Source organism: Carassius auratus, chromosome 18 (assembly GCF_003368295.1).
Source record: "Carassius auratus strain Wakin chromosome 18, ASM336829v1, whole genome shotgun sequence".
NCBI lineage: Eukaryota > Metazoa > Chordata > Actinopteri > Cypriniformes > Cyprinidae > Carassius > Carassius auratus.
The window spans coordinates 3,102,416-3,116,945 of record NC_039260.1 but is presented as its reverse complement, the minus strand read 5'-3'; the positions used below and the strand labels follow the sequence as shown (position 1 = coordinate 3,116,945).

General features: G+C 37.8%; 1 protein-coding gene across 4 annotated transcripts in view; it reads left to right on the top strand.

Annotated features, from left to right (window-relative positions):
- The window catches only part of LOC113118135 (cholinesterase-like), a 19,029-nt gene extending 12,103 nt beyond the window's left edge, over nucleotides 1-6,926 (top strand). For all 4 annotated transcript variants that reach the window (XM_026287066.1, XM_026287065.1, XM_026287064.1 and 1 more), the window contains 3 exons: nucleotides 1-941; nucleotides 2,338-2,495; nucleotides 6,504-6,926. The exon at nucleotides 1-941 is cut by the window's left edge. In XM_026287066.1, coding sequence (XP_026142851.1) covers nucleotides 1-941; nucleotides 2,338-2,495; nucleotides 6,504-6,631 — 1,227 coding nt within the window. In that variant the 3' untranslated portion in view covers nucleotides 6,632-6,926. The remainder of the gene's footprint in view (nucleotides 942-2,337; nucleotides 2,496-6,503) is intronic.
- Nucleotides 6,927-14,530: the final 7,604 nt, after the last annotated feature.

Sequence of the window (14,530 nt, the reverse complement as noted above, 5' to 3'; positions counted from 1 at the left end):
GCTGGTCTATTTGACCAGCGCCTGGCTCTCAGCTGGGTGTCAAGGAACATTGCCGCATTTGGGGGTGATCCGTCTTCCATTACCTTGTTTGGGGAGAGTGCTGGTGCTGGCTCTGTGGGATATCATTTGCTTTCGCAGGGCAGCCATGGACTATTCACCCGTGCAATTCTCCAGAGTGGCAGTCCCAATGCTCTGTGGGCGGCAGTGGAGCCAGCTCAGGCCTGGAACCGTTCCTTGACTCTGGCTCGGCTTCTGAACTGCCCACTTGGACCATCTGCTGATGAAATGGAGGCTTGCTTAAGGGCTGTTGAACCTGAAAAGATAGTCAGTCTTCAATTTGAAGTCATTCCTGATTTCGTTATAATAAGTGTCCCTTTTCCGCCCACAGTGGACGGAGAATTTCTCGCGGACATGCCGAGTGACGTAATCCAGTCTGGGCATTTTCTGAAAACTGAACTTCTTTTGGGATTGAACAGGGATGAAGGGACATACTTCCTTATTTATGGCGCACCTGGATTTGGCATCCATAACCAAAGCCTTATCACTCGAGACCAGTTCCTCGCAGGTGTATCCTTGAGCCTCCCTGGTTTCAGTGACATAGCCAGAGAAGCGGCTGTATTTCAGTATACTGATTGGACAGATGAGCAGAGCAAGCCAAAAAACAGAGAGGCCCTAGGCTGGTTGGTGGGCGACCGCTATATCTCATGCCCCTTACTGGAATTTGCCCGTAGGTATGTCGAGAATGGTGGCAGTGCCCATGTGTTCCTCTTTGACCATCACTCCAGCTTCAACCCCTGGCCTGGATGGATGGGTGTAATGCATGGGGAAGAGATCCCGTTTGTTTTTGGGATTCCTTTGAACCAGGCCTTTGGATTCTCAAAGGAGGAGGAAGCCCTGAGCAGGAGGATCATGAAGCACTGGAGCAACTTTGCTAGACGTGGGTAAGTGTAAATCTAACACCAAACCTACTTCTAGAGCTTATTTTCTATCTAGATTCGCCCAAACCTGAACATACTGTCATTTACTCACTTTAATTTAGTTTCAAACAGATACCGCACTCTAAGGTATTTATTAACTGTACCTTAATGGTTCAACATCTTGTTATTTGGGACAATGTTTTCACCTTATCAGCCAATGCAAGAAGCATATTAGTACTTAAGAGTAGTAATGTGTAAAATGTATGTACTATTAAGAACATTTAAAGGGTAAATAAGTTACAAAGTTGCCCTTTTGAAGGTACTGCCCCTTTTATTAACTAAAGGTACGAAATCACAAAAGGAAGTTGTTATTCATTCCAAATCTTGCCCTCTGTAGCTGCTGTCAAAACGTATTTGTGTTGCATATATTCACACGTGGCTTGTGCACCAGGTTTGCCGTCAGTGATGTGAAACACTGTTGGTTGTTGCATGCCTTCTACCTGAAGTGTAAATGCTTGTCAAACACATAAAAACCATTATGTGACATCACATCATATGACTTCTGGCATACAAAACATGGATGACCCTTATGGTGCTATAGAAGTGTAAAAAGTCTGCCTGTTTTCTTTTTCAAAAAAATAAAAAAAACTTTGTATGGCGTTGGAATGACACTTTTTTTTTTTTTTTTTGCTGAACTGTAATTTAATAATCTTTAATACAGAGAATATTATACTCTCATTTGTGTTTACAAGACTATTTTATGCGTTTGTATATATTTACTAAAAACACTGAGGGGGATTGTTTATATTTATAGCTGAGAAAAATATAAACCAGTGCAGATTTGGAGAAGTTGTTTAATCCATAATATCTTGATGAGACAGGCTTTCATCTGCTCACACTTTTTCAGTTAATGTGTAAAAAAAAAAAAAAACGTCTTGGTGTTGCTGGCAGGCTAGTGTTGATTAGCATTCTCATTTGTTTGGCATAAATTATGGAGAAGCAGAGGCGGCCTTTCTTGTGGCTGTGAGCAAGCTTAGTGTCTTTCAATTAACACTTCATACACTCTTCACGCTGCAGGGGAACGACACTATGCTAATACATCAATGAACATGATCAGTAAACAAGATCACAATAGAACACGCTGAAGTTAATCTTTTCCTGAAAGGGGCTGATTCGCTTATGAAAAGTATTGAGTGTGATTCCTTAAATAGCTTGTTATGAAGACTTTGCTGAGATTCAAAGCCTCTTGTAAAGGACTGCAAGGTGTTCTTTACAAGAGCATGTAAACGTCCTAGCTTTTGAGTTATTGCATTGATTTCTTTTCTTTGGCTTAAGTTGTTTTGGGGCACAGATGTATTGATGCATCATGGCGCCATTCATAAACTGACCTTTTGGTTGATTTCCTTGCTTGACGTTTCAGTGATCCGAGTGTGCAGGGAGTGGATTGGCCACCATTCACGCTGGAACATCAGCAGTATGTCACGCTTAACACTGGCCTGTCACAAACACTCAGGATGCTTCGAGCCCAGCAGTGCAAGTTCTGGGACAGTTTCCTGCCAAAACTGCAGTATGTCACAGGTGAGAGTCTCAGAAAGAGAACAGCCGTCCACCCACACCTCATAAACAAAGAAAATCATGACCCACCCACATCTGCTTGTCTCTCCAGCTCTGCCTGGCCAGCACAAGTGTCGTCTTCTAGTCTCTCGAGGACACCTGTAGTGCAGAACTGGTCAGCTAGTGAAGCTTGATGTGGGGTTGGGGGTGGTTGAGTGTTTCAAAGGCATGGCAATTTTTCACATTTGGATTTTTTCATTTGGCAGGTGCTTTAACAGGGTTCCTGCAGATCCATTTAAGGCATGAAGCAGGAAACTTCATGAAACATACTTGCATGAAAAAGGAATAATCCGCGGTGTTTTGACACAAACCTCTCGTGGGGGCGGGCTTAACAGTGATCTACTCTGATTGGATAGTGAGCTTTTGATGGACAGGTGCTCTCTGAGCTGTAAGTACAGATGTCACTCAGTAGCATGCATATTGGAAAGCTGAGCTCTCAGGAGACACTGAGCGGCGTCATCTTCCTCCTCTGCTTGTCCTTCAGGGCAGCTTGAAGTAAGCTTATGTTATTGAAGTAACCAATAACATCTATACAAGTTTTATTCATGTTAGAGTGTGCAAAAGTTTGTTGCGGGTTATTATGGTCATTCACAATGAGGAAGATGATGCCGCTCCGTGTCTCTCCTGAGAGCTCATCTTTACAGACTGAGATGATCGAAGGTCAAATATTATTTATATATTTAGTAATACAATGCACGACGTATTGCATACAAATCACCATGAGAGCTTTCCAATATGCGCGCCACTGAGTGACGTCTGTACTTCCAGGTCAGAGAGCACCTGTCCATCAAAAGCTCACTATTCAATCAGAGTAGATCACTGTTAAGCCCGCCCCCACGAGAGGTTTGTGTCAAAACAACAAACGAAAATCTTTGAAGCACAAGCGAAATCTGTAGCAATGCATTCAGAATCCACGATTAGTGAAAATTAATATTTGAAAAAATGTACAAAGAATGAAGCATATTTTAAGAGCCTGTTAAATTTGAGTTAATTTTGTATTTTTTTTTATTTTTTCATTTTCATTGTTTTTCTTCTTTTGTAATGGCATAGTTTTGATAGTTTCTGAAAAAGTTACGTTCAGTTTTATGAAGTTACGTTCATTTTTTTTTTAAGCAAATATAATTCCATAAGAGAGGAGTTACACATTATTTGGTCTGGAATCCAGGAGCTTGAGATTTAAATGTATACTTTCCTCAAAAGCTGTTTTGTCCCTACCATGAAAAGCAAGTACGGTACTTGTTAAGCCCATTCAGAATGTATTCATAAGGTCACATGGAGAAATATGTTGCAGAAATGCTGCTATGTAAAAATGCCATATATTTAAAATTAGCGTGCATGGCTTTGAATGCTTCAGTCTTGGCCTTGCATTAATTTTATCCATTATGCATGTATCCCACCATCAGGGTGTTTTCAGGTAAATTAGGTTTGATATTCTATTTGTTATTGAGGACTTTGCTAAAAGATTACCAGTGGAAGCTATTGAAGAGAAACTGAGAATAAAGGCGATAGAGTCTGAAGTTATTCAGGCACCTGCAACTAAACATACGCCTTTTTGTGACATAATATTCCAAAGTGAGAAAGAAAGAGCACTTTTTTTTTCTGCTGCACTGAAGAGCATTTTGCTGTAGTTCCTCGCTCATTTAAACCTTTTTCAACTAAACATGTAGCTTGTGGTTTGTTTCTAGCCCTGCGGTGAGAAGATGTGAGCTTTTAAGTGCGTTACTAAACATGAGGTGGGAGAGCAAGTCACAGCATTATGTACTGGAAGCGGTCGCTTGTGCGTTTGTATATTTAAACGGCTTTTGGCACACTTAAAATCATCTTGTAAACCTCGGGCTGTCTTCACAGCTGTCATTACTGATTTAAGCAATGAATAGAGACTGATGCTTTTAATCGGCTTTCTGGAGGTCTTTGCAAGGTGAAGCTCAATAGTGTAGCGTCAGGAAACTCCCAAAGTTCTGGCTGTCAGTATTATCGGTGGTAGAAAACGGAAGAGAATTGGAGTTCCAGGTAGTGCAACCGTAGGGAGCAGAATTGAATTTGACACTGAAATGGAATGAATCGATTCTGATTTGAGTCTAGGTGAAGAAATGTACAGAGAGCTGCAGGAGAAAGCCTTGTCTTGTTTATGTACTGGAGGTCAGACGCCAGTGACCGTGCATACAAATGCACATATGCGCAAATTGAATTATCGTCACTGCGGGCAGTGTGCAGTCTCTCTGGCGCTTGTGACGGCAAAGCCATTCCCGGAGGATTCACAGACGTGCCTACTCTTTTGAGACTGCTCCGCTTGCATACAAACAGTGTTTTTTGAGGACCTAGGGACGAAGAAACCTTATCAGTTTGACACATGAATATGAATTAGCCATGCAACATCCAGTCTTAGTAGCTGATTTTCTGAAGTACATGTGATTGGGGTCATGTCGAGATGGTAAACTGCATTTGGCCCCTGCTTTTCTACCAAACTCTAGTCTGTAAGGTAAACCGTGATTTATGGTGTCTGAACCAAGTTGACCCCCCCCCCCACCCCACGCGGATTAAATGTCTTGATCAAGAGCATGGGGTGATCGCTCATGGCATGCTACTTCTAAGGATTGAACCAGCTGCCAGAACTAAACATTACCAGTATAGCAGTCTGAAAATTCAGGTATTTAAACCTGCTATTTGGGTCATTGATACAATTCAGCAAATACTAGATATAGAGTAGAATAGAAAAAGAATATTGAATGTACATTTTCAGAAATAAGTGGACATGGGTTTAATGAAAATGTTGAACAGAACATTTAATCGTTTGAATTCATGTTCAGTTTATTTTGCTGTGTCTAAATCTATTTCCTTCCTTTCATCTCTTGTAAAATCCCTTTAACTAACAAAAGCCAGTTTTTTTTATTGATAGTGTCTTCCAGGAAGTGACATCAGCAGCATAAATATCAATGAGTGTTAGCAGCAGTTTTTCTGGATTCTGTGATTGTTTCCTTTCCATTGTGTAAATAATCAAAGTGCATATTTCTAAAAGTCTGTTATACCGCTTTATAGAAATGCTTCCTTAAACTGCAGCACCGCCCTATTTTTTGTTTAAAGTTACATAGTTGAAAAGTTACTGCATAACAGGAATGTCTCATTTGTTGATTTTTTTTCTAAAATATATATTAAAAAGAAATTGTTGGAGAATTTTGTTGACTCATAGAATTAAGCACAAAAGGGCTTGTCCCTAATTTTCTAGTGATTCTCTCATTAGGAGCACTTTGTAAAGTTCTCTCACTTGATTTCATTCTAAATAAAGCACATGATTATTCTGCCCTGTTCTGCTCTCTCACTCGCTCTCTGTGACACGGATCAAGTGACAATCTGTTGCCATGCAAGCCAGGAGGCTATTTTCTTTCAACTAGAAGGGGAGCTAAAATAGCAGCACTGAATGCTCTGTTACAATAAGATGAGGAAATTATGCAAATATAATTTTAACACAAAATTATATGAATAACTGTACAGCAGGGAAACTACCTATTAACTTGGAATTTGTTTTAATTAGCAAGGTTTTTGGTGACTTTAACGTGTACCTGATGTTTCCAACATTATTTTGGGTTTCAGTATTAAAGACAGGTTGTGTCTCTTGTAAACAGGCCAAAACATTGAGCAGAGCTTTGAATATTTGATTGAGGTTTTGGTTCTGCTCGATTGAAGTTGAGTATACGGCTTCAAGATGAGAAAATGTAAAGCAATTTATCACTTTTTCATTATGGCTGTTGTTACGAAAATGCAGGCATGCACCACTGCACAAACTCAGATGGTCATGCGAGCTCTGTTTAGGCTTTCTGAATGTTTCTTGTCTAAATGACTTCACTTCTCATTTGCACTATGATAAATATAATATCCATCTGTCTCAAGTTTAACCTGTCTTGTTCTCTCTCTCTCTCTCTCTCTCTCTCTCTCTGTGTGTGTGTGTGTGTGTGTGTGTGTGTGTGTGTGCTGTAGTGAGTATTGATGAAGTGGAGTTCCAGTGGAAGTCTCAGTTCCACCGCTGGCGTTCTTACATGCTGGACTGGAAGAATCAATTTAACGACTATGCCTCAGTCAAAAAGCAACAGTGTGAAGACCTTTAATGTCTGACCACATTTCCCCAAAAACAGCCCATGCAGTGCACTTAACTGCTTCACAAAGCTACAGAAAGTCAGTGCCCATGCATATGGATGGAGAAAGCTTCTGTGGTTTCTATATCTTCACAATATGGTGCCTTTTTGCTTCCTCTGGACCTTGTCTGGAAGAGAATTGCTTTTTTGGGAAGTAAAAAGGGTCCATATTGAGATATTTTGGTAAGCTTCTTTAAGTGATACAATGTGTAATCCACACTGGGTATGAATAAATACACTGAGAAAAAAAAAAAAAAAAAAAAAAAAATATATATATATATATATATATATTCCCTAGAGTTTTTGTTTTTGCACAATTAATATCTTTTTTAAATCCTTTGCAACAGTATTTTTTTTCAACCTAAAGTGTAATTGTGAATTGTGACAGCCTTTCATTTATGCTGCTTTTTAATGAATTTTTGATAATAAAAAAATATATATTATAGTACAGAAATGTGAATCTAATGACAAATCATTTATATTTTTTTTATTTATTTTTTTAAAGCTTGACCATAAAATGACATTACACTTTATACATATATGCCACACTTTTAAACTGCACTATTTATGCAATCTGATTATGTTTAATGTTGAATTTTATTCATGATTTGCTTGAGGCTTGTTCCTTGTTTTGTTATCAAAACAGTAATTTTTAATACTTTTCCATTCTAATTAATGTATTTGAGTGAATATATATAATTAATTATGAATGGAAGTGGAAATTCTGCATTTTATGATGAAATTCAGGCTTAATGGAGTATTTTTAACACGAAGCTTCCTTCAAACAGTAATAAACTATAGTGTTTACACGGCACATTTGTGGTGCTTTAAATAAGTACTTCTATAATGGAAATGAAGATGAATATTATTGTTGTAGCAACAGGATGCTAATATTACACAATTAGTCACTGTAATAACTCGGTCTGTGCCGGATTTTATGTAATCTTCCTTCCTTCCTTCCTTCCTTCCTTCCTTTTTTCCTTCCTTCCTTCCTTCCTTCCATCCTTTCCTTCCGTTCAGGAGACTTTATTCCCTGAGAATGTAAGCATTATTACTGTCTGTTCTTTTTAATTTGTTGGCTTGACAAAATGTAATCAACTTCCTGTTATTGTATGTATTCAAATATTCTCTTACCTATAACTTATCATTCATCAATTTAATGTGAATGAAATTGTCTTAGGCAATTGAAAAAGTCAGTTGACAAGTTTATTAGAAATTGTAACGTAAAGCATTGCTTGTTTTCAGCTGATGATAATGTTACTCCTGCAGATTTATATGATGTGCTCTATTTGAGACTGCCGGCTACTAAAGAAAACGTCTGTAGTGACTCAGGCATTTTACCATCTGTAAATTTACATTCAGATGCTTATCCTGCATGCATAAAGTAATTTTCTACAACTCCATGTGGCAAATATTCCTCTCATTAGGCCTCAAGAAAAGAAATATGAGGAGCAAAATCACAATGGGGGATCAGGTTGCTGTAATAGGTGCGTTTTGATTGATTTATAGAGACTGAGTCATCTTACACATAGTGTTGCATTTATTTTAGCTTTTTGGCACAAGGTCTGTATTCAGCTTTCATTAGGACTTTGCTTTCTGCAGACCAGTCAAGTTCTTCTACACTGACTAAAACTAACTTTTCATAAATGTTGTATGAAACACTGTAATGAAGAAATAAATAAAATGTTTAAATTGAGATGCATAAAATTATTTTGGATTCAGATACAAGACAAAAACTTCCACATCTGGTCAGTTTCTGTTTCTATTTTTGTCTGCCCTGTATTGGCCTAGTTACAGTTAAGACTCTAATCATTAAGAACCACCAAACCTTCAATGGAGCTCCAGCTTTTCTCTCTACTCTTAAAAGCCTCGTCCTCAAGCTGATGTTTTTGCCAAGCCAGCTTAAAGTTTGCAAAGGAACCGTCTCTTCTAGCTGCAGATTGCATTTCGATGTTCCTGCAGAGCTATTGTGACATCAGCACTCACATCAAGTTTCACTTTTCACTGTCTGATTATTCAAAGATCACAGCTCTGAAATAAATGTGTGTACTTGAAACACAGGCTAATCTGATCACGTCGTGTTTTGATGTGAGACGTTTGAGCCGTCTGCAGATGCTAGTTTGTATGTTTGCCATGTGTCCTTGAACTCGCCCTTCCTGCTGATAATATGAAGAAGCCACAAGCATTTGGCGTGTAATGCTGAGGGTTTAACAGTCGAGCAGATGGAGTTTGGGTCTGAAATGTCATAGTTGTCCATTTATTCAGTAATCATTTAGGGACGCTGCTCGACTGACCTTTTCCAAAGCATTTGGTTAAAGGTGGTACTGTGTTCTGTTATTAGAGGCCAAAAAGAGCTCCCCAGATCAAGACAAAAGAAAGTAAAGCACTGTGTAATAATAGCAGGTGCCCTCAATGTAATAAAAATATTGGCATTTTTTTTAAATGGTTGAGAAAACGATCACGCTTTGGAGATTATGAAAAATTCAGAGTTAAGGCATGTTTGTGAAGATTATGTAAAGCTGAAATGATATTAGCAGAACTGTGTTCCAGAAATTTAGCATTAATTCATCATCAATGGATCCTCCGCAGTGAATGGGTGCCGTCAGAATGAGAGTAAAAACAGCTGATATAAACATCAAAATGAATCCACCCTCCAGTCTATCAATTGATGTTTCCAGTTTTTTTTTTTCTTCTCCAGACATTAACTTATGGACTGAACTGGTGTTGATTGCTTGTGGATAATTTAGATGTTTTTATCAGCTGTTTGGACTCATTCTGACGGCACCCATTCACTGCAGAGCATCCATTGGTGAGCAAATGATACAATGGTAAATTATGAATGAACTAATTCGGCTAAACTTAGGATGGCTTGAGGGTGAGTACATTTTCAGAAAATTAAAATAGATTCAGTGTGTTACTTTTTGTTTCTTTGTAATCTTTTGTGATGTTTACTAGCAATTTATTAATGAAAATGATTTCACTATACCACTTTTTACCAATCATTTTGTCTTAAAATGTCTCTGACTGACATAGATCCTCACATGCAACTATTTGAAATGCTCTTCATGACCAGCAGCTCCAGTAGCAGTCATTCACGCACCAGACAATTACCAGTCCTTACGAGAAGTAAGTGTGTGAGAGATTCAACACTCATGCTGCCTTTGACTTCTCTGGGGAAGCTCCTAATTATGAGTTCGGAAGTTATAATTATGATGTGATGTGCATTCAAGTGATTTTAGTCCGAGTAAAATGAACGCTTTGGGCAATTTCATACTGTATTTATCTTTCACACTTCCTGAAGAAAACAGGAAGCTTTTTAGCACTAGTGTTCAGAATAAAGAGGAAATGATGCATGTTGCAGTAGGTGTGTAAATCATGCTTTATCTCTGTGTTTTATCATTCGCACGTTGCCATAGAAAATTATTGGGATGATGTTTGGTTGTGCAAACCTGTGGCCTCACATGATGCATGAGAGTATGTATGATGTGTGTGTGTGTGTGTGTGTGTGTTTGATTATGACCAATTGATGCTAATTTGATTCAGCTAGGATTTTTTAATTATCAATTTGTAAAGTCACGGCACAAACAAAATTGCAAGTTTTTCTGCGGTTTCTAATTGTATAATTGTAAAGATTTCATATGTGCTCAGTTCATTCATTCATGACTTCGAAGGCAGCATCATAGTTTATATTAATAGATTCTTACATCAACATGTTACTGAGCAAACAACAAATAAGCTATCACATTGAATCACATTGAACTCAAGTATGTATGTTTAGAATATGATTTATAATCGTCCTTTGTCTTATTCGCAAAGGATCTAAGTAAGTGAAGTAATTTGTAAGAGATGTGAGATGCAGCCAAGTATGGTGACCCATTCTCAGAATTTGTGCTCTGCATTTAACCCATCCAAAGTGTGCACACACACACACACCATGAACACACACTTTGGATCATTTATTGTATACAAAATTATTATAAAATTGTATAATGACATCATTGACAATAATAATCAATTATAATTGTTGAAAATTATTTAGAAATCAGGGTCATAAATATATTTGTAATTTTTTTTCAAAACATTGTAATAATTCATTATTTAGATTTTTGAATTTTTCTAAGATTCAAATCAAGTTGCCTACCGACTGGTGAACCAGTTATTCCTGTCTTTTTGAGGTGATTTTTGAACCCTGATTATGATAACGAGCATATGATCTTCATGAGGTCAGAGTGTTCAGGGGATACAGCAGGATTCTCCTCAGCACATTTCCTCCGTCTCATCAGTCACAAACTAACACACACCTGCATCTCTCACCACTGGAGCACAAACGCGTTCTGTTTGCAGATTTCCACAGAGACCAGCACCACACAACATGGACAAAACCACTGCTGGGTTTCTAATTACACTGTTAATTGCAATCCAAAGTGGGGATGGATTCCAAGTAGAGTATCCCCCCCCCCCCTCAGCATTCCTCAGTATAGACCTCCAGCCTGCAGGTCAAGTTTTGACCTAAAATAGTAAATGGCTCCCTATAATAAGATCTCTATAGATAATTGATGATATACACTAATGTTCAAAAGTTTAAAATAATTACGATCTTTTTTTTAATTTTTTTTTTTGTTTTTAATGAAGTCCCTTATGCTCACCAAGGGCAGATTAATTAAAATACAGTAAAAAAAAAAAAAAAAAAACAGTAATATTGTGAAATATTACAATTCAAAATTACTGAAAATATATATTTTTTTCTATTTGAATGTTTTAAAATATAATTTATTCCTGTGATGCAAATTTTCAGCATCAATACTGTCATGATCCTTCAGAAATCATTCTATTATGCTAATTATCTCCTCAATAAACATTTCTGATTATCATCATCAGTGTTGAAAACTGTTGTGATGATTAATATTTTTGTGAAAACGGAGATATAAATATATATATTTTTTTACTTTCTATTCAACAAAGAATCCTGAAACATGTATGATGGAAAATATGAATCATTGTTAATAACTGAGCAACAGATCAGCATATTGGAGTGATTTCTGAAGGATCATGTGACACTTAAGACTGGATGAATGATGCTGAGAATACAGCAGTGCAGCACTGGAATAAATAACATTTTAAAATATATTCAAATAGAAAATGGTTCTTTCAGTTTGTAAAAAGTATGGTTTTTGCTGTATTTTTGGAGTCCAAAGATAATTAGTTGTGCTTCCTAAGACAAGTATTATTATTGCTATTGCTCATGATTGAGGTTAGTGGTCTCTCTTTCCTTCAAAATGCATGACTTCTGTTTGCTTTTGTGAAAGGCTCTTTATGCCGTCTGAAGTTTGTCCGAGCTGATGGACCTCGGAGAGCTTTCCTCACCCACAAACCCAACAATCCATGGAGATGGATCGGAAATGCCATGGCAACATACACTAAAAGCTGACCTCCGCTGTCATGGGCCATTCACTGTCACATCAAATGAAAGAGAGATACACATCAGCAGAGAGAAAGTGGTGGGTTTATCTTCAGGTTCAGCCGAGTTGGAATGTGGAAACATATGGCGCTGGAGAAAAAGAAATCAGGAGGACTCTAATGTGATTGTTTAAGGTACATTGAACAACTTGTGACAATTCTCACAGCTCATGTATTTATTCATTCAGTGTCTGTTCTTCACTTGGTGATAATTGTTTGAATTGGTGCAACAAATGTTATTGCTTTTGTTTATGTAGGGAGATTAATTCATCCAGCGTTTCCCTGTGTATGAGTAGGTATATAATGTATTCTTATTTTCAACATTTCCTTTTTCTTCTTTCAGTTTGACTGCCTCTTAGCCTGTCTTTGCTTGATTTTTACTGTTTCTCATTTTCTGATTTCTGAGCGTAATAGGTATTTGAGAAAAAGAGCTGTAGGCCGAAACTAGGCCAAGGTAAAACTGTATAGATTGGTTGGTTGTATATATGACAGTAAGAATATCAATCTGTGCTGATTCTGCAACTGCATTCTGCATATTTGTGTAAATCAGGGGTTCAACATTCTGCACTGATTTATGTGCAGAATGTTGAAGTTCATAAATAATAAAAAAAATAAAACATATATAATAATCAGACGAGTATTTATTTTTTTCCTTCTTTTTTTCCCCCTCTTTTGTATCATTATCTTGTGATAATGACTGTATGATGTATACTGTCAACCAATAGTTTTGGGGCTGGGTTTTTAATTTTTTATGAAAAAAAAAAACACAAATATTCATGTATTTGTTGTAACATTATTTGATTCAGCCTTTTTAAGATTAACTGGCTCCAACTAGTGTACATAGAATCATTTAAACTCAAATAATTTCATGCAAATCATGCAATGGAGAAAATTGCAGGGACAATGGTCAACTTACCATCATTATACAACAATATTTAACAGTAAAAATTCAGCCACGTCGCTCTCCTCTCATTCTGCACCTGTAGTTCACGCTCCTCCCTCTCATCTTTTCATCAAATTCACACGCTCGTTCACACCCCTTAAACTTTTTCAAATGGTGCTTGGATAACACTGTTTTCAAAAACCCCTCTGGCATTAGCTTTGATTGTTTACTGGGCAGTCATTTAATTGTTTTGCAGGAATGCTTGACTTTTATCAAGCCAGCTGAACATTTGATGTGCAATTTAGAGCTGCATGTCACTGATGATGAACACTGAATTTGAGATAGTTGAGTGCGGTTCAGTACCTTTTACAAAATAGTTGTGTGTTTCATTAGTCCAAATACTACACTGAAGTTAATCTGTCCAATTATTTTAAAGATTATATAACTATTTGTAGTATATTATCATATAGATGACCATCAAAGCTTTAGTTTGACCATTTGGGATTTTTAAATGGCTGTTAAATAGAGAGAGAGAGAGAGAATATAATATGGTTGTGAAACCCTAAATTATGTTTTTAATTACAACAAATTATACTATGACCCTTTGCATGTCTCGTTGTGTTGCATCTATTGATCATTTCATGAAAGGAAGCATAAGCTGTGCACTGTCATTGATTGACTCTGATCTGCACTTCATTAAACCCCATTAGCAAACACACATGTGCCGTCACACTTGGGATGAAGGTCACATCTTTGCATGTTCACACACACTGACAGCTAGGAGAGCTAAGAGCAGAATTCCTGCCTTCTCCTCATGGAAGAGGAGGGTAGAGGAGAAATGGCTGGTAATCAGGGAGGAGGAGTGAAGGCAGTGATTGTGGAAGCGGAGAGGAGGGAGTCCTCCTCGGCGGGCTGCACACTCATCATTTGCAGGGCAGTGTTGAGCGCTCGGGGGTCTCGCTGGAGGACCCGTGTGATTGGGTTGATGAGAGGGTTTTGTTGCACTGGAGAGGTGGTGTGCCACTGCCTGCTGTAAGAAAGATTATTACCCATAACTTCCCCCCCTACACACATGAGTGTTTCAGAGTATGAAGCGACACTGATTCAGAGATGCTGGGATAAAGAGTAGTAGTGCTTTTAGTGCTTTTTAGGCTTAATTGTGTCATTTTTTGATGTTAAAAGAATAGTTGATGTTCAAGTCTACTACCAAACTGTCAAAGAAGTCACCAGTATCAACACTCAACGACTATCACCCGACAGTCCTCACCCCCATCACCCGACAGTCCTCACTCCCATCGCGATGAAGTGCATTGAAAGACTGGTCAAAAGTCACATCAAATCCAGTCACCCTTCAACCTTCGACCTATTTCAGTAGCATATCAATCTAATCGTTCCATTGATGATGCCAAAGCAGTAGCACTTAATTTAAGCACTTGAACATCCGGAGAGCAAGAACAGCTATGTGTGAATGCGTTTAATTGATTTTAGCTCCGCCTTTAAAACAGTTAGCCCCCAGCACTTTGTGAAATAAA